Here is an 18,481-nt window from a genome sequence, read left to right on the forward strand (position 1 = left end):
ATTTCTACTAGATATGTTCCTTATTCTCTACAAATTGTAGACATTTTCACAAAGTTCTTGGGAAGATATAATTTCGAATCTTTAGTTTTCAAGTTGGGACTTCATGACATTCACTCTCAAACATAAGGGTGAGAATCTCTCATGATATGGAAAGATTTAGGTGTAAATGCTTATTGTTTCCTTACACATTTTGTCAATCGTTGTAATATATTTTGTTGTATTAATACTTAGGATTTAGATTATTCCATACCATAGATGGTAGAGTGATTTCTTATATATCTTGTAATATTTTGAATTGTAATCATCATCAATACATCAATTATCATTTTTACATATTATGTACTTGTTTTGGTGGCCTCTCCGTCAAAGTGGTCAGGCTCCGATGAAAAGGTGTGTAATGGGATCTCTTGTAATCAAAGACTCAATTTGCTCTAGTTGGCCTCGCCCTTGCCTTTGCACTTGTGATTGAAATCCATCCATCCTCTGTTACAATTTCGGATCAAGCTGAGAAAAGTATTGTTTTTCTCAACATCCATCCTCTGTTACAACATAGATCCAGTAGTTAAGAGTTGATGAAGGAAATGTATGCAACAAGCATAACAATCACTTAATCAGACAGAATCCTCACTGTAACTTGGAACAACTTACGGGAGAGGATCCTCTCCTAAGCTCACTCCCCTCCTAACCTACCTAAGCTTTTAACAAGATGACGACATGTGTTTTTCTCAGATCTAATGGTCTATCTCTTTTCCTTCACATCCACTTTGTTTCTTTGCTTTCTCTCTCCTGTTCTTCTTTTCCTTGGCTATTCTTCTTTTCCTCCCCTTTCTCTTTCTTCTGTTCTTCTTTTCGTTATGTTCTTCCCTCCTTATCAGACGAATTGTAGCTAATCAATCTCTCTCCTTCCCACATAGATTTCCTCTCTCACAAAATCAAAACGTTGCAATTCCATTCCTCCAAAAAAGCGCCACAACGTTTCGATCTTGCAATTTTCCGGCGACTCCCAATTTACCATACTCGTCTCAATCCACAAACTGTGTTATAGTTTTAAGAAGAGACTCATCCCAAGGTTTTCGATCGTTAAAGTTTTGATGGTGAAGGACTGATAGAAGAGGAAAAGTTGAGTTTGGCTACTGTTGTTGCGACTCCAGAGAATTACTTCTATGAATAGGTTTCTGACCACTAATCTCAACCAAATACCTCAGTTGTTAAATGTATACCAAGGCAAAGTTGCTGTCCAGAACCTATCATAGAAATTTGTATACCAATTTGTCATGTTCTTTTGCATTAATTCATCATGAACAATGAGATACTTGATGGGCAGAGAAGAACAGGAAAAGAAGAATAGCCAAGGAAAAGAAGAACATGAGAGAGAAAGCAAAGAAACAAAGTGGATGTGAAGGAAAAGAGATAGACCATTAGATCTGAGAAAAACACGTGTCGTCATCTTGTTAAAAGATTAGGTAGGTTAGGAGGGGAGTGAGCTTAGGAGAGGATCCTCTCCCACAACTTTAGGGATAAATTGCAAGATCTGAAAAGTTAAAAAGTAATAAATTGCAAACACCTGGAAATAAAGGGGTAAAAACGTAATTGAACTCAAATCCTTCTATTTTTCTCAGTTTCAAGTCGCGAGGAGAGGTTTGATGAATTAAACATGAAGAAAGCTCAGCACACACTATAAAATCTCCCAAATCAAAAGCTCAGATCCGTTTCTCATTCTCCGGTACTCAATCTCAGTGAACGCCACCACCTACCGGCGGCTCCGATCGCAGAAACGACTTGCCGTCTTAGGCTGAGAGAGAGAGATCCGATTTCGTGAACATGGAAGGTGGATCCGATAGAGACAAATCGAACTCCTCCTCGTCTCCCATTCCCGTCGTCTCCAATTTCTGGAAAGGTATGCCTGAAAAGCTCGATTCGTTTGCGGTTTTGTTCGAGAAAAACGAGTGTGATAGCTAAATTTGTATAAGGAATCGATAGCTTCTTATTTGTTCGTTGCATTTTGCCGTTGTTACTTTCACATTTTGATGCTGATTATTGGATTTGTGTGTCACTGGAAATTTTAGCTTGCGTAGTTTGATCATGTATAGACGTAGAAATATACGTATGCGCGCTTAATTTGTTGATGAAACTGCGAAACTGGTGTTGTGTAGATTGTTGAGTATTGAGTATTGAAGTAGAAGTTATTAGATGTAAACTAGTAGTGAGAGTGGAATTAATGGAATATCGGAGACAAAGCTGGAAAAGTATCCAGGATTTGTCTTGGTTTGTTGAACTGGAATTATGCCGAATTGTGTGAACAAGCAAATCAGGAAGATTATTGTGAATGTTTGTTTTATTAATGGCTTTATTTGGTTTTTTGCTTACAGAGTTTGATTTGGAGAAGGAAAAAAGTGTACTGGATGAGCAAGGGCTTAGGATAGCTGAGAATCAGGAAAACAGCCAGAAAAATAGGCGGAAGCTTGCAGAGAGCACTAGAGGTATGCCATTTTATATTCTAACGATGAGGTAATCTAGTGAGGGTTCTCCGTTTGTCAGCCAGATTTTCTACTTGAAAAGTGGAGATATTTGGTAGCTTTTGTGGGAGGCTTTTATGTTTTAATTGTAACTTCCATTCCATACTGCATCATGAAGAACATGTTACTTAATCTGGAATTTGGGTTGCTAACAGATTTCAAGAAAGCTTCACCGGAGGAAAAGCTAAATCTCTTCAATTCTTTACTTAAGGGTTACCAAGAAGAAGTTGATAATCTTACCAAGAGAGCAAAATTCGGAGAGAATGCTTTTCTTAACATCTATCAAAAGCTTTACGAGGCTCCAGATCCGTATCTTGCTCTTGCTTCAATTGCTGTAAGTACTAGCATGCTTCATTTACTGTTCCATGACATCAAATTTCTAAATGTTTTTATTAGATAGGAATTTGACGTAATACATTAGGGGTCTGGGTATGTAATGATGAACTGAAAACAGAAAGGATCAAACCATTGACATCATTTGTGAATGCATGTTGTATATTGTGTGCTTGGCTTCTGTGCACTCGGCTTGTAGGTTGTGTGCTATGTCTATGTTTCAGTAGTATAACTTTTCTTCATCTCCCACAGGAGCAAGATCTTAAATTGTCTGAGCTAGAATCTGAGAATAGGAAGATGAAAGTTGAGCTTGAGGAGTTCAGGACAGAAGCAACTCATCTAAAGAATCAGCAGGCAACAATAAGAAGACTTGAAGAGCGCAACCGTCAGTTAGAGCAACAGGTGAGCAGTGTGTAGCATCTCTTTTAAATTAAGAAAAGCAGCACTATACGTTCTCATGTGGTTTGAAGTTTTTCAGTTTCTCAATATGGCACTGGTTTATGTCTTCTCCCTAATGGGTGGATTTTTTCAATGTGGTTAGATGGAGGATAAAGTTAAAGAAATTGTGGAGATAAAGCAACGGAGTTTTGCAGAAGAGAACCAGAAAGTACTTGAGGTCCTGACAGAAAGGTATGTATTGCTCACATATCAAGTATGGAAATTTGTTTGGATAAAGTGTTAGTTTTCTGAATGGATTTGTTTTGTGTCTGTTGAGATCATATTGAATGTATTTTGTTTTCTTGTATGACTTGATTGATGATCTCTCCACTCTATACAGAGAGCAAATGTTGCAGGATCAATTACGACAAGCTAAAGACAGTGTTTTCAATATGCAGAAATTACATGAGCTTGCTCAAAGCCAATTGTTTGAGGTTCGTGCACAATCAGGTGGGTTCATGTCCCCAATTTAGTTCTCTAAGAGCTTCTTTAGTGTGTGTGTGTGTAACAAGGCCCTATGGTTTGAACATTATGCTCATTTTCTCTGCCACTTTTCATGAGGCATCTCACGTTTTCCTAATGATTTCAGAGGAAGAGAAGGCAACGAAGCAATCTGAGGTCAATCTGCTGATGGATGAAGTTGAACGGGCTCAGACACGGCTTCTAAGTCTTGAGATGGAGAAGGTGCGTTCAAAACCTTTTAATTACAAGATTTTTAGCTGTTCATAACTCCACCTTTCACGAAGGAGTATATTTCATTGATAGTGAGGCAATAGTCTTTTGTGCAATTGGATCATACTTTATAGTTTTTCATTGTTTGTAAAGGTTCATGGTACTGCTATTATGGTTCTTCAGTTTTTCGTTATTCATTCTTGTATTAGTTGGTTCTTCATTGTTGAAGCCCCTTTTTTCATTGAACGTTTCTGCAGGGACATTTGCGGTCCAAGTTACAGTCAGCTAATGAAGAAACTGAGAATAAGAAAAGGTGAGGGACTTCACTGTCTTACTTCATAGTGCATTTCCCTAGAAATTATGGTTTCAATTTTATTTTCCTTTTCTTTGAATTGGTAACTGCTTTATACTGTGAACCATTTATTAGGGAAAAACCTTGCTTAGGAAATTAGAGTCTTTAATATAAAGAACTAAGCAATTTCACCTGAGTATTTTGCTTTCAGCTATGGCGTTTTGGAGTCGTAACCACATTCCATATCTTGAATTCAGAACTTATCTAGAATAAAAACAATGGACAAGAACATCGTGAAAGTAACTGAGTGAATGATTGTTCTGCTAGTCTTATTTGGAGTTTACCCTGGCTCTGTACCTGGGATTATATTCTTATAATATACTTCATAATGTTCTTTTCCTCTATTGGAGCTCTATATAAATTAGTTTTGTGTTATCTTTGGGATATATTTTTTATTTTAAATTGTTTGCTCTGCACAGTGATAATTTAGATTCAAATAGCATCCTTGAGAATTCTTTAAGTGCCAAAGAGAAGATCATAGCTGAACTCAACATGGAACTTCACAATATCGAAACCACCTTATCAAATGAAAGAGAGGAGCACATGAATGAGATCAAGAAGTTAAATGCACTGCTCATTGAAAAGGTACATTTACCTTCTTGCTCCAGGATATTTCTTCCTATGCTGAAAGTACTATTAGGGATTAGGGGGGTTGCATCACTTAGTGTCTTTTTCCCTTAATAGGTAGGGTTTATTTTTAGCGATGTGATCCCATAAACAAATAGAAAAAATAAAGAAAAACAGGAGTGATGGAATTGACATACTCGTCTCGTATGTTCAGTATCTTATATACCAAAGCTTTTACCTTCTTTAGTTTCTTTTCTTCTCTAATTATATATCTGTCTTGTAAATTTCAGGAAGCTTCTCTTGAGGAGATGAAGAAAGAGCTTCAAGCAAGGCCAACAACAAAACTGGTTGATGATTTGCGTAAAAAGGTGAAGATTTTGCAGGTAATACCACATTTTCTCTACATAATTAGCTCAGAAGTTGCATGTTATGATTTTTGTTCATTTTTAGTTGCATGTTCATGAGTTTCATTGAAAGTCCTTGAAATCTTTAGTTACTGTTTAGTTGATTTTGGACTTTGCCATTGATGCTGTTTACAGATATTCAAAACACATAATTACGTTCAGTGTGGACAATGTCCATGAATGAATTCACCACATATTTTTTATATATTTTTTATTTTTTATTTTTATAGGAAGTGACTAATATTAACTTCAGCGGTGTAGTTTTGAGTATTCATCTATCATTTTACAACAAAGAACTATTAATGTGACTGGTCTCCAATCAGATGTCAGAAGGATTAGGTCATGTTTGTTAATTTGAAATTGTAATTGCCATTATCAAAATAATATATATCGGATTGGAATCAATCTTCTTTCGTTGATTAATCCAAATACCAACAGTAGTGGCTCTATTATTTATTTGATTATTGCATGGTTCTACTTTTGACTTCCCATCCATATTGGTTGTATTACTTGTATCTTTCTGTTTATCTCGTCTTTTCTGCTGTCCTCTGGCATCTTGTTTGCTTTCATTGAACTCCTAGTTACTTTGTAAACATTGTCTTCCTTTTCTTGGTCCCAGACAATGTTCTGTCGATCTAACTTTTTGATGAATTTGTAGGCAGTGGGTTATAATTCAATTGAGGCTGAAGATTGGGAAGTTGCTACAAGTGGGGAAGAGATGAGCAAAATGGAGTCTCTTCTTCTTGACAAGAATCGGAAAATGGAGCACCAACTCACACAATTGAAGGTATGAAGCTTGTTCACTTCCATGCACACACTTTTGACCGAATCAGTCTGGCTCTTCAGATACAGATTTGGAATTGAGCTTTTTATAGAGATGATAATGTCTTTGTGCGGGGTCTTTGACTAGGTTATTGAATATTTCATTGAGATCTGTAATGTATCTGTGTATTTTTGCTTTGTGCTGCTTTCAGGTGCAACTTTCGGAAAAATCATCTCTGTTGGAGAAGGCTGATGGAGAAATAACAGAACTTGCAGAGAAGGTTAATGAACAAAAAAGATTAATACAGAAGTTGGAGGATGATATACTGAAGGTGAGCATCAACGGACTCATGCTGACCAAAATGAATGTGTTACTTTTGCCTTCCATGATTTGAAATATGAAGAATATTGATTTAATAGCCTGCATTGTGAATATTGAACTATATATTTAGCATTTATAATTTGTACGAGTGGACCTTAAATTTCATAAACATACACATCAGCATCCTGAGGACGTGTTGCACAGACAACCAAAATTCTAGGTTCAAATTTGAATTTCATCTCCTATTGCAGGGATATAGCTCCAAGGAGAAAAAAGGAAATTTATTTGATGACTGGGATCTAACAGAGGCTAGGAGCACAGAGCTATCAGAGGTACCCCTCCTCTCTCTCCGTCTCTCCCTGTCTCATTATATCTATCTTTCATTTTTGCTATCACAAATTTCCGTTTCTTTAAATAATCATTGTTGGACATGAGAGCTGAACAGTTATATCAGTCAATAATTTGTGGCTGCAATGATGCAATTTCTGGCTGCTCATTTGGGATATAAATGTACAACACCTTTTGTGCAAGAAAGTATGAAATCACATGTTAATGTTCGTCGTTCGTTTTTTCCTCAAGAAACTGGAAGCATATCATGCATTTCTGGAAAACTACATGAAGTTTTGTCGTTACAGATTTAATAATATTTTGAGTGAATTCTTTGGGCTGTGGATCACTTCAACAACCTGACAGCACCATTGTTGATAGCTGGATTCCGTTCACACTAATTATACCACTGGCCTTTGTTGATTTTGAGACTTTAACAATTAATCCTAATAAGATCCTTTTTGCAATTATGTACGTGCACATTCTGTGTTAAGTTATTTTAAGTGACAGTTCTAGGCATACATTGTGCATGCCTTCTTGCTCTTTTTGGTTATGCAATCATTTGGTTCCAGATTATATGGTTTGTTCATAATAGCCTTTCTGAATCAGAATGCAGAACAAAAGCATGTTTCCTCAGACCAAGACCAAAGCTCAATGCTTAAGGTTATCTGCAATCAGCGAGATCGATTCAGGGCACGCTTGAGAGAGACAGAAGAAGTTCGTCTTTTATTTTCAAACACTCATAATTGCTTTGATTTTTTAATCAGCCCTTTCCATATGGCTGGATTACAAGTCTAATTGAGTAATTTTGCCGACTGTTATTGTATGTACTAGGAAATTAGACAGTTGAAGGAAAAGATAGGAGCTCTAATAGTGGAACTGGAAAGGACAAAAGCTGATAATGTCAAGCTGTATGGAAAGATTCGCTATGTTCAGGACTACAGTCTTGAAAAAGTAGTGTCTAGAGGATCAAAGAAGGTGATATATATGTCGCTATCTTCATCCTAATTCGCTATGTTAAGATATTCTCTTGCTAGCTTTTTGTTTCTTAGTCCAGTGCACTCCGTCCTGTGTTGTATATGCTTTTTGTCAGAAAAGTTGGTTTCTCATCAACAAAATATGTGGGTTTTAGTTTTACTAATACTTGTTTCTTTTTATTTGGTATATTTCAGCAAGCAGAGGATCTTGAAAGTGGTTTCTCCTCGGATGTTGAATCTAAGTACAAGAAGATCTATGAGGACGACATAAATCCTTTTGCAGCATTCTCGAAAAAGGTTTGGCAATGTTTACTTTCTGGTGAAATTTTGAAGGTCCTTAGCAGAGATGCGTTTCTGTAATATATTCCTTCTGCTTTCTTCTGTTTGTTAGCAATCATATACTAAACTTTTTTTGTACACAGGAAAGGGATCAAAGGTACAAGGAATTGGGTTTCAGGGACAGAATTACTCTTAGCAGTGGACGTTTTCTTCTTGGCAACAAGTAAGAATACATAATCTTAGCTTCAAGTGCTCAGATTCGGCTCCTTTCTTCTGTAGTATGGTGTTCTGTTTTTATTTATTAATTTCATAGTGTGAATTCCTGTCCTGGATTCTTAAATCTTGGCTTGACAATGATTTTAGCTGTCAGGTTTTTATGTGCCTGTATATATTATATAAGGTGTAAAGGCTGAAAGTGTTTTTTTGTCTAGTATCTACTCATATTATATAAGTTCTGCATACTTTACATATAACTCTAATTCATGAATTCAGACAACATGCTCTACTTCAATTAATTTAAGAGTTATGGTTGCAGGTATGCTCGGACTTTTGCATTTTTCTACACCATTGGGTTGCATATACTGGTGTTCACCTGTCTCTACCGAATGTCAGCTCTGAGTTATCTCAGGTATGTTCTGTTCTGATGTGTTTGCAATGATTTTAGGGGTTAGTCTTTTTGCTTATATTATTTTCTTTTTCTATTTTTGCAGCAATGGTCAGGAGGATATCCTTGTCGGGGACACAACTCAGAATCTCCCACACGGTCTCTAGGCTTTGCGACATTCTGAAGCTTTGCAGAATGTATATACAACATAAATGACTGTTATACTGCCTGTGTTTTGGCTTTTCTTTTCTTTTTGCCTTCACTAATTATCTGTAAAGCATGTCATGTAAAATTAGAGATATAGGGACAAATCAAGTCGATCCCATTCGGATGGCCATATTTTCTGTTAGAATGGTTCGATGAGTTCAACGGTTCAAGTGTTCAACCATATTTTGGGCTGTTATTTTCAGTCTTTGGAGCAATTTCCTGCTTCTGGCTTGCAGAACAGTTGCTGATTGCGAAAGTCACCCAAGAAAAAATGTTGGCAAAGTGAAGAGACAAATATGAAGGGAACTGGAGCAATAATGAATGAGTCGAACAATTAAACCAACATGCATTTACCCAGTTGAACGCTCACTCCCATGTTTGGGGATTATCAGTAAAACGTAGCTTTGTTTTTCCTTTTCCTTTCGGGGATTAAAAAGGATATCTTCTGTACTGCTTTAAAGCTCGATTTTTTTTCAAGCTTATGCTCGGTTTTGCTTTCATTTAGGGTCATCCTTGATTTAAATCAAGCTTGAGTTGGGTTTAGCTCGACTCAATTGTGGAATAAGCTCGAGCTTAAGTTATCTTCTTAAAAATTTGCTCCGTTCAAAACGTGTTTGGAAATTATAGTGACAACACATTAACATTATAGTTTTAGCAAAAGCATACCATTTAACAATCTCACCTTAACTTGTGAAAATTCGTAAAAGGAACAACTTCCAATCAAAAGGAATGCACCTTTGTCGACGGAAGTCGTTGGCAAAAGCATCCCATAAAAAATCTCACCTCAATGGCTCAAATTCATCGGTAAGAATTTGAACTACTAAAATTTCGTCGACAAAAGCATCCCATAAAAAATCTCACCTCAACCGATGAAAATTCATCAATAAGAAGTTGAACTACCAAAATTTCGTCGACAAAAGCATCCCATAAAAAAGACGTTGATGGCATCCCATCGATAAGAAGTTGAACTAAATAAATTTTGTCGACAAAACTCACAAAAGCATGCCATCAAAAATCTCAACCTCAACCGACGAAAAGTCGTCGAGTAAAGGAAAGTTACACACTGACTGTGTGGCAAAAACAAAACCGGTCAATAGAGAGGGGTTTATGATAGACCCCAGCTGAGAGGCTCTCCGTCTATAGCCCACCTCTCCTAGGGTTTTATGTCCATACTTCTCCAACACTCAAAACAATTATTTGCTCTTCATACAAATCATATCCAATCAAAAATGAGCGTCGCTGCTTCTATATCCTCCATCGCCACCGTTGGTTTCCCCAATTGCCGCCGTCACTGCTTTCGCGCCTCACCATCTCTCTCGCTTCGGATAATGGCCCAATTCTCCTCCTCCTCCTCCGCCACGTCTACGCCGCCTTCCAGCTCCGAAGCGGCCGCCGTGGAACCCAAGAAACCGCCCAAGCTGCCGTGGCTCATTGTCGGACTCGGAAACCCCGGCAAGAAGTACAGCAGCACCCGCCACAATGTCCGTACGACCACTCCTTTTATTTTTTCTTTCTTTTTTTCCCCCCTCAAATTTCGAGATTTTGATTTGAAATCGGTATAATATTTATGGTGGCGTTTCTTTTTTCAGGTGGGTTTCGAGATGGTGGATGCTATAGCCGAAGCTGAAGGGATAGCTTTGAGCAGTGTTTCTTTCAAAGCCCTTGTTGGGAAAGGTACACTTAGCTTCAAATTTTATCATCACATTAGATTCAATGGAAATTATTCTATGCACCGACGGTGCAAGTGACCAAATCCTTATAAAATAATCTCAACCCTTGATATTTATTATCAACTTTATTTTTAATAAACAAAAAGTGTATTTAATGCAATCTAACCATTCATTTATGTTGGTGCAAATGCACGGCGGTGCTCTGAATAATCTCTCTAGATTCAATGCTTCAACATTCTAGTTTCGAATATAATGTGATGATCAACAGGCTGTGAAATTGCCAGTTGCCTTTGCTCTCTTTCCAATCTGAGTCTACATGCTCTGGTTTAAGATTGGTTTTAGATGTAGTTACTCCGAAAACAGCAACTGAATCACATAGAGAATTGAGAATGAGTTGACAGCATTCTCATGTCTTTAGAATAAGAACTTTAGACAACTTATCATTCGAATGCAATCTATTATGTTCAATCTGGAGAATACATTGTACATATCTCTTTACACATGTGTCTGAAATCTTAGACCATATGAAATACAGGCCCTTTACTACGTTTTTCCAAGATTCCCAACTGTGGAGAAAATACTGTATTAATTCATTATCCTGCTTGTTTCATATTGTAGGATTTATTGGGGATGCCCCGGTTATATTTGCCAAACCGCAAACTTACATGAATAAAAGCGGTGAGTCTGTAAGTAAGCTATCTCACGAGTTGTCTTGATTTGTGAACGTGTTTCTTTGATGGTTTTTTGATGCTTGGACCCTTTTCTGAAGGTTGGAGCCATCGTCTCATATTACAAAATTCCATTGCAGCAAGTACTTGTGGTATAGCTTCTCTCCCTTGTTGACTTGATCTCTACATTGCAGTATCTTCTCTCATTTTCCTTCTTCTGAGCCAGAGTGCCCCTCCTGTTTCTCTATAATGTTCAAAATTTTCAGTTCTTTTTGTCAGATCTTTGACGATCTGGATCTGCCATTCGCAAAATTGCGGCTGTTGCCAAAGGGTGGACATGGAGGACAAAATGGGTAAGTTTAACATATTGTTATTCCTGATGTAGTAATGTCTGTATTAAATTTGACTGGAGTATCTCAGGTAAAATCTAATTGAATTCAAGCAAATCCACCACTGTACCACTCAACTTAATGAATGAATACTTTGATCTACATGCAATTCTTATACGTCTCTTGGACACAATGGAGAATTTCCTAGACCGTGATCATCCTTCTGCCAGGAATAAATGTGGTAGTGAATGTAAAAAACATGAAATTTATTGCTCCATTGTGACTTTTCCAACTAGGAAGAACCGGTAGTGTGGTTGTTGGATGTTCTTTCCCCATGTCATAATAACATTGCTGAGTTGCATGTATTTGTCTCTTTATTTTGTGTCCATCAAGTTGATTGTCGAATTTTCTGAGTGCCTGAGGCTTGGAGATCCTCAGCAAATAATATTGTTTTTGTTATTTTCTGTATATCCACATTCAAAGAGTCAGAAGAAGCCCTTAACAGTTTTAATTGATTTCCCTTATTTGCTTTATGTTGCAGGATGAGAAGTATAATTGATCATTTTAAAGGAAGCCGTGACTTTCCACGTTTGAGAATCGGTAATTTACCTAGAGCACTGGAAAGTCTTTCCAAAATATGTATATGCATATTTTTATTGAAATTGAATTGGTGAAATTTCGTTATGAATGGTGAAATTTGTTTAGGCATTGGGCGGCCTCCTGGGAAAATGGACCCTGCCAACTTTGTTCTTCGTCCCTTTACTAAACAAGAACGTGAAGAGGTTTGTAAATTTTGTGATGCAATAATTTGGGAGAATTTCATATGGCGTGACATTGGACTCTTAACAGTTCCCTGTGTATGATTTTCAGTTAGATTTTACACTTCAACATGGCATAGATGCGGTGCGGATTCTCTTGCTTGAAGGGTTCAATAAAGCGGCAACGTTTGTTAACACAGCGAAACCCTTGGAGCAATGTGGTTAATTGCTCTTCAGGAGTTCAGGTTGCAAGCTTTGGTTACCCTGAGAAGCAGAATATTACATTTAGACTTCTCATTTGGGTAAATCATCATCCATTTCATCGTTCCCTCAAGGTTTTTTATCTCACAGTGCTACACTGAAGACTTATACAGAACCCGTTCGGGAATTTGCAAGCATTTACATTCTTTGACAGAGAAGCTGCGGCTATACTTCGTAATAACATTCTAGAACAACAGAAATCCAATGATGTGGTTCTCAATTTTCCCTTACATTTCTGGCTCCAGCAATTTATATCATCTGTATGAACGTTTTACTTTGTCATAATCTTTGTATAAATAAAGAGGTTCAAATCATGCTGTTAGCAAATTACCGAGTAATAGTATTGCCAAATTGTTTATTGTTAAGTATATCATACGAAGTGATTGCTGAAAAAATAAAAAATAAAGTAATGAAACTTTGTTATAAGTGATTGCATTTTTTTTTTTGGGCAAACGAAGTGATTGCATTGGACTATTGAACTATAGTAATCTTTTTTGTCTGAATCTGAACTAAATTGATTAATATGAGAGTGACATATGAGCCGACTCATAATCGTTTGGTTCGTGTCCCATGCTTTGATTGATTGATTAGAAACAACAGCCCAAAAGTCCAATAATTCAAAAATGCACTTGGTGTACTGATGTTCCATGTTAAATTCTAAAACGTACTGTTCTGATGTTCTCTGTTCTCTCGAAATCTGACAAAACATGTTGATTATATGAAAATTAGGTCGTCTTGTTGTTTCATCCCTCCTGTTTTTAAAAAATTAACAATTCTACGCATTTTTTCTCTGTGACTGAAAAATTCTTGACTCGCAAGTCGCAAGTCACGGCACAGATACCAGATCAAGTGGTCCAAGTAAGATCACTGGCCTTGAAATGTCAAAGTGGTCAAAATACTCTTTAGAACCCTCGCCTGCCACTTGACCTTTGTAAGATCTTATAGGTTGACCTATATATTTTCAGTGATTTAACCTAAAACAATACTACGAGTAATTTCAATCAAAACTATGTCAAAAAATCCTTTGAATCGTAAATGGTCTACAGTTTAGGTTTGGGGTTGGAGGATTTTATGTATATGAATTATTATACACTTAAAATGAAGGAACATAGACAGATGAATATTTCTGCATCGACTTTGGGACGCTATCATAACTGCATATGGTAGTTCAAGTTTATGATTGGACCTAAATTTTGTGGCATTCAGGACTCAGGTAGTTCAAGTTTATGATTGGACCTAAATTTTGTGGCATTCAAATGTTTCACGCACTAGTCCCTACCTTGTGTAGATGTGCTTACAGTTGCGGTGATAGAGAGCATTCACTCTCCCATCGCCACCAAAATCAAGACATTGACACTAGAGAAACTCCGAGTTATATAAAAGGCTAATAATTATTTAGTACGAGGAACCAATTTACAAATATTTCTATCATGTATAGTAAATTGTGATGTGAGATCTCCTAGTTAACTGAATCTAAAACTCGAAATGTTTGTATCTTTATCACATGCTCAGAAACATAATATAACTTTCTGGATTGCGAAACTTTTAACTTGTTATCAAAAATACAGGACGCCGAGTCACCGATTAGCGAGAATTTTATGAACTGAGGTTTAAAAAATGGGCCATCATAGATATATCAATACCCAAATATTATGATATATCGACAGATATATCAAAGAAATATCACTAATATAGTGCACTTGTTAGGAAAATATGATATATCTACTATCGACATATACACTCATGTTCACTCGGTCAGTACCTGACCAAATAAATTATGATCAACTACCATTGAATGCAAATCTGATGGTGAAAAAAATTATTTTTATTTTTAACCGTTAGATGTAAACCCAAGTGTGATTGAGCATAATTTATTTCATCAGTTACTGACCGGGTAAACCACCACTGTGAGTGCAGATATTTAGAACGCAGATATTTTTTAGAACCCTGATATGAACATCAAGGATGGGCTGGGAAGCAGATACCGTGTGGATCCGTATGCGAAAGCGAAAGCGAAAGGGCCCAATAAGGGCTAGTAGAAATCTGCCGACAATCACGGGACTCGGGCCCACAAGTCCAACTTTAGAAACCAAGGTCCAACCAACAAAGTGCGTGCTCATACTACTAAAATAAACCCAATTTACGTTGTCGTCCACTCCCAAAAGTGGGCCCTACTCTCTCCCATGTGATCTCCTCCCCCACCAGATCGCACGGGACGAAAATGAGAGATAGCTGCTAATTCGTAATTTAGTGCCCAAGAGTTTGAAAATTTTCACATGCAAACATGAAACACCAATACCATGACACGAGTCACACATGCAACCCCTTTTGTAACTTATCACTTATATTCGTTAACGACTTAACGTATTAGCGTGTGAAATTTGGACCGGAGTAATGCTATACTATACGTGATAACAATAAGAGACTACAGTTACATTACCAACCAGGAAACGGATAAAATTTCGAATCGAGCGGTCGTATCACGTAACATATATATCTCTATTTTTTTTTTTAATTGTCTAATTCATGTTCTTATGATTTATGAAACTGTACCCTATATTTGTTAGGACGATTAGACAAATTTCGTGATCTGACTGCTTAAAAGTTATACGCTCATGACCTAAAACACTTGGTTCTTTCTTATTGCACAAGTCATGTTCTCATACAGATTACAGAGCGAGATTTTATGGAACGTCAGACAAATTCATGACCGCTTCCTAGAAGAGTGTACTGAAAATTTATATAGCAGATGAGATGGGGCCACACTATCATACAACTACCACCCTACAATCTAACATCAATATTGACATTAAAATTCCACCAAAAGCCTATGGTAATTGGTAAGCCTAGATACACAAATAATGCATTAAACATTAATATTCACATCAAAATTGAAACTTAGAACGCACCTTCTTCATTTAGATTTATGAGGAATGAATAGGTACACATATTACGAACCAAACTTCCAAACCCTATTTAGATTTGACCTAAACCAAACTCCAATCCTACCACTTTCATTCATGTTTTTTTTACTTTAAACTACAGAGGTCATTTAACACTTATTTGGAGAGAATCCGACGCGGTTGTTCGCCAAGTCGTAACTGACACGTGTCCCTTGCTGCTGGACGTTTCCGATGATGGACAGAGCCGACGACGTCGGAGCGAAGGCGAAGCAGAAAGTGCCCGAGTTGTCCACCGGAATCAAGTAGTTCTTGGCGGGGAGAGGAAAGCTTTTCCCACCCGAAAATAGAAACGACACCGTTGGGACCCGCACGCTAGTTTTTCCCGAGAGATCGTAACACGTGTCGAACAGCGCGAAGGTGCCCGCGGGAGTAAGGTCAGGCGCGAGTCGCTTGAACGCGTCGCGGAGCGCGTTGTAGGCCCCCGTCTGCAGCCGAGTGATGGCGGTTCCCGAGTCGACGATGATCCCGCCGTTGCCGGCTTCGTCCATCTGAAAAAGAGACGGCGGAATCGACACCGGACGGCCGCCGACGCTGAACCCCGTGAGTCCGACATAGTAGAAGGTTCCGAGTTTGCGGTTCTTCAGCAGCGGCGCGATGACGGAGTCGCGGGGCGCGGCAGAGTTGAACTCGAGTGTGGACGACGCGCTGGAGTCGCGGTTGACGAGGCAGTACGACAGCGACGAAGCTTTAACTTGCGAAGGAAGTGAGAGAGAACCGCCGCCGAGTCCGAGCAGTCCGGCGGCCGCGACGAACAAACCCTCGTTGTCGTGGCCGCATCCCATCGCGACGGTGTTGATCGCGCCGGACTTCCCGAACGACACCGTTTCGGTGACGTAGTCGCCGACGGTGTACGAGCCGTCGCCGTAGGAGACCTGGTAGAGGCACTTGCCGTTGCGGCAGGCGGAGACCTGGAGAGCGGAGCATTGCGGCGCGTCGCACGAGAGCTGGCGGAAGGTGGAGGATCCGGTGGGGTTGAAAACCGGGTCGGCTTGCTGGTAACAGTCGGAGCAAGGCTGGCATTGGAGCCAATTGACGTCACTTCCGGTATCCAACACCATGTAAAACTGCTTCGCCGGGTTTCCGACGCCGACGCGTGTGAAGTACTCGCCGCTTCCCATGCTGGTCCCGGAAGTAACCGGAGTGGACAAATCCTCGGGTCGGATCTCCGTCTGCATGGGCTCCAGATCCGCCCGGTTCACCCCCTGCAGCGCAAACTGGAGCTTGGTGTTGAGCGAGTCGACTCGGGCCGAGTCGCGGGCGAGGCGGGTGCGGACCAACGACTTGTAGTCCTTGTGCTGGGAGGTGTAGAGCGACTCACGGGGGTGGAGCTGGAGAGTGAGCGACGAGACCGAGGAGGAGTTGAGCTGGGCCTGGGCTTGGGCTTGTGGTTGTAGCTCAGCTGCTTCTTGGTGGTCCAAAGGCTTGAGGGTTTGCGGGTCGAAGGAGATGACGTCATGGGCCTGGCTGAGAGAACCGGCGACGTCGAGAACAGTGGTGTCTGATACTACGGTGCGGGAGAGTGTGGGAGGTAAAAGGGTAGTGAAGATGAGAGCTGAGAAGGTCAAGACGAAGAAGCGAAATGGGTTCTGCGCCATTGTAGCAAGAGAGGTAGATCTAACTTCTGAGAGATGAGTTGGGAGTGAGGGCTAGGCTTTAAGGAGATGAGAGGAGGAAGAAGATGTGAGACTAGAGAGAGCATTGAAGTGGGAAGTGGGGTTGAGGGGCCCACAGGGGGGGGGTTACAATTTATGGAAAAGCTAAGCGGGTTGGTGTGGAGTGTGGATGTATATACGTTGCTGAATTCGTCATTGTTTTACTTGATTTGGGTGCAGAGAGGACTAGGATTATAGATCAGGGAGGATTGGTTTTTCACTTTCTCGGGTAAGGAGGATGTATAATAGAGTAAAAGTTACGGGGCGAAAGAGTTGGATGAATTTTTGTGGGGAGTGTATTCCATGCACTGACAGTGCATGGGTACTTGCAATATGAATTGATGTAATTTTTTTTATATTAAAATATATAAATGGTGGAATTAGATGAGTGACTGTTATTTTTTTTTAGATTAAAATAACTGACAATGCACTTGCATTGTCGGTGCATACAATCCTCTCCAATTTTTGTGTGTATACTCATCTCTTAGATAGGAGTTTAACTAGGTACACTGGATCTATACGAGGCTGTCTTTTCCTCTTGTTGAGGGTAAACAAAGGTTTTTGATCCTGTAAAAGTGTAAAGGTAAAGCTGTAACGAAGTTCAATAGTTTCTAGATCAGAGAGGTTTAAGATTTTGGGTAAAGGAGGAAGATGTATATAAAATAATGAGGTAACGCTTTTCTAATTTTCTGCCAGCGATTGTGGGAGCTTTCTGTCTTTTTCTGAGTTAGGGTTCTTTCACTTCTTTGCCGTTTCCTCTTGTTGGGGGTAAAGGTAAATAAAGGTTTTTTTGACCGTGTAAAGTAAAGGTAACAATTCCAGTTGTGAGATTAAAAAGGTCCTTGAGCAGTCATCTTTAATCCGTACCAACTGGTACACACTGGTACGAGCATGTCATCGTGTGGGTAATCCAAATCGTAAATATGTAGTTTAGAGCTTTAGGCTGCTTTTGGGAAGTTGCTTCTGTATAAAGGTATGTTTTTAATCGAGAAGCATGTGGGTGGAATTTCAACTGGATTAGTAGTTGGATTGGTTGGAAGTGCTTAACGAGGAATCTGGAAGATGAATTAGCGATCATGATGATAAAGCTTGAGTATTGAAGGGTTTGCCATGATGAGAAAACATTTTAAAATTTTGCCATCGATGAGAAAACATTTGATACGTTTTTTATTTTTTATTTTTTATTTCATTTTTCTTATATGAAAATGTCAGTTCTTGATAAATAAAAAAAATAAATCAGCAATTCAGACTGTATCTATAAAATAAAAATCTAATTGTCGTACTCGATGATTAAATGTGCAGGCCTTTTTAGATGCAGCAGATTCATAATGCAAATGGTTGGTGGTAGATATCATAATAATAATCATATAGAATAAGCTAGACTGATTATGAAGTGGAAGACAGCCACGTAGGTTGATTG

General features: G+C 38.8%; 3 protein-coding genes across 3 annotated transcripts; 2 read left to right on the plus strand and 1 right to left on the minus strand.

Annotated features, from left to right (window-relative positions):
• The first annotated feature begins 1,609 nt into the window (after positions 1-1,609).
• LOC133745424 (protein CASP) lies at positions 1,610-8,962 on the plus strand. The gene is made up of 19 exons (XM_062173485.1): positions 1,610-1,897; positions 2,370-2,480; positions 2,672-2,850; positions 3,102-3,251; positions 3,391-3,479; positions 3,628-3,737; positions 3,877-3,971; positions 4,217-4,272; positions 4,731-4,896; positions 5,169-5,261; positions 5,941-6,069; positions 6,257-6,376; positions 6,618-6,698; positions 7,303-7,410; positions 7,528-7,671; positions 7,866-7,967; positions 8,093-8,172; positions 8,485-8,577; positions 8,660-8,962. The coding sequence occupies exons 1-19, from the start codon at positions 1,822-1,824 to the stop codon at positions 8,718-8,720; spliced, it is 2,043 nt and encodes a 680-aa protein (XP_062029469.1). The 5' UTR covers positions 1,610-1,821; the 3' UTR covers positions 8,721-8,962.
• A 900-nt stretch (positions 8,963-9,862) lies between these two features.
• LOC133743873 (peptidyl-tRNA hydrolase, mitochondrial) lies at positions 9,863-12,773 on the plus strand. The gene is made up of 8 exons (XM_062171941.1): positions 9,863-10,241; positions 10,350-10,434; positions 11,049-11,116; positions 11,200-11,250; positions 11,378-11,451; positions 11,969-12,027; positions 12,133-12,209; positions 12,298-12,773. Exons 1-8 carry the CDS (start codon positions 9,924-9,926, stop codon positions 12,409-12,411), a joined length of 846 nt encoding a protein of 281 aa, XP_062027925.1. The 5' UTR covers positions 9,863-9,923; the 3' UTR covers positions 12,412-12,773.
• A 2,564-nt stretch (positions 12,774-15,337) lies between these two features.
• LOC133743196 (protein ASPARTIC PROTEASE IN GUARD CELL 1) lies at positions 15,338-17,131 on the minus strand. The gene has a single exon (XM_062171047.1). It carries the CDS (start codon positions 17,002-17,004, stop codon positions 15,499-15,501), a length of 1,506 nt encoding a protein of 501 aa, XP_062027031.1. The 5' UTR covers positions 17,005-17,131; the 3' UTR covers positions 15,338-15,498.
• Positions 17,132-18,481: the final 1,350 nt, after the last annotated feature.

The sequence above is a fragment of the Rosa rugosa genome, chromosome 4 (genome assembly GCF_958449725.1).
Source record: "Rosa rugosa chromosome 4, drRosRugo1.1, whole genome shotgun sequence".
Taxonomy (NCBI): Eukaryota; Viridiplantae; Streptophyta; class Magnoliopsida; order Rosales; family Rosaceae; genus Rosa; species Rosa rugosa.

Excerpts from the sequence above, each read along its gene's own strand:
- LOC133745424 (XM_062173485.1), top strand. The coding sequence starts at position 1,822 with ATGGAAGGTGGATCCGATAGAGACAAATCGAACTCCTCCTCGTCTCCC. Across the intron at positions 1,898-2,369 it reads CGTCTCCAATTTCTGGAAAG|AGTTTGATTTGGAGAAGGAA; the intron begins GTATGCCTGAAA and ends TTTTGCTTACAG. Across the intron at positions 2,481-2,671 it reads GCTTGCAGAGAGCACTAGAG|ATTTCAAGAAAGCTTCACCG; the intron begins GTATGCCATTTT and ends GGTTGCTAACAG.
- LOC133743873 (XM_062171941.1), top strand. The coding sequence starts at position 9,924 with ATGTCCATACTTCTCCAACACTCAAAACAATTATTTGCTCTTCATACA. Across the intron at positions 10,242-10,349 it reads ACAGCAGCACCCGCCACAAT|GTGGGTTTCGAGATGGTGGA; the intron begins GTCCGTACGACC and ends TTCTTTTTTCAG. Across the intron at positions 11,452-11,968 it reads GGACATGGAGGACAAAATGG|GATGAGAAGTATAATTGATC; the intron begins GTAAGTTTAACA and ends TTTATGTTGCAG.
- LOC133743196 (XM_062171047.1), bottom strand. The coding sequence starts at position 17,004 with ATGGCGCAGAACCCATTTCGCTTCTTCGTCTTGACCTTCTCAGCTCTC.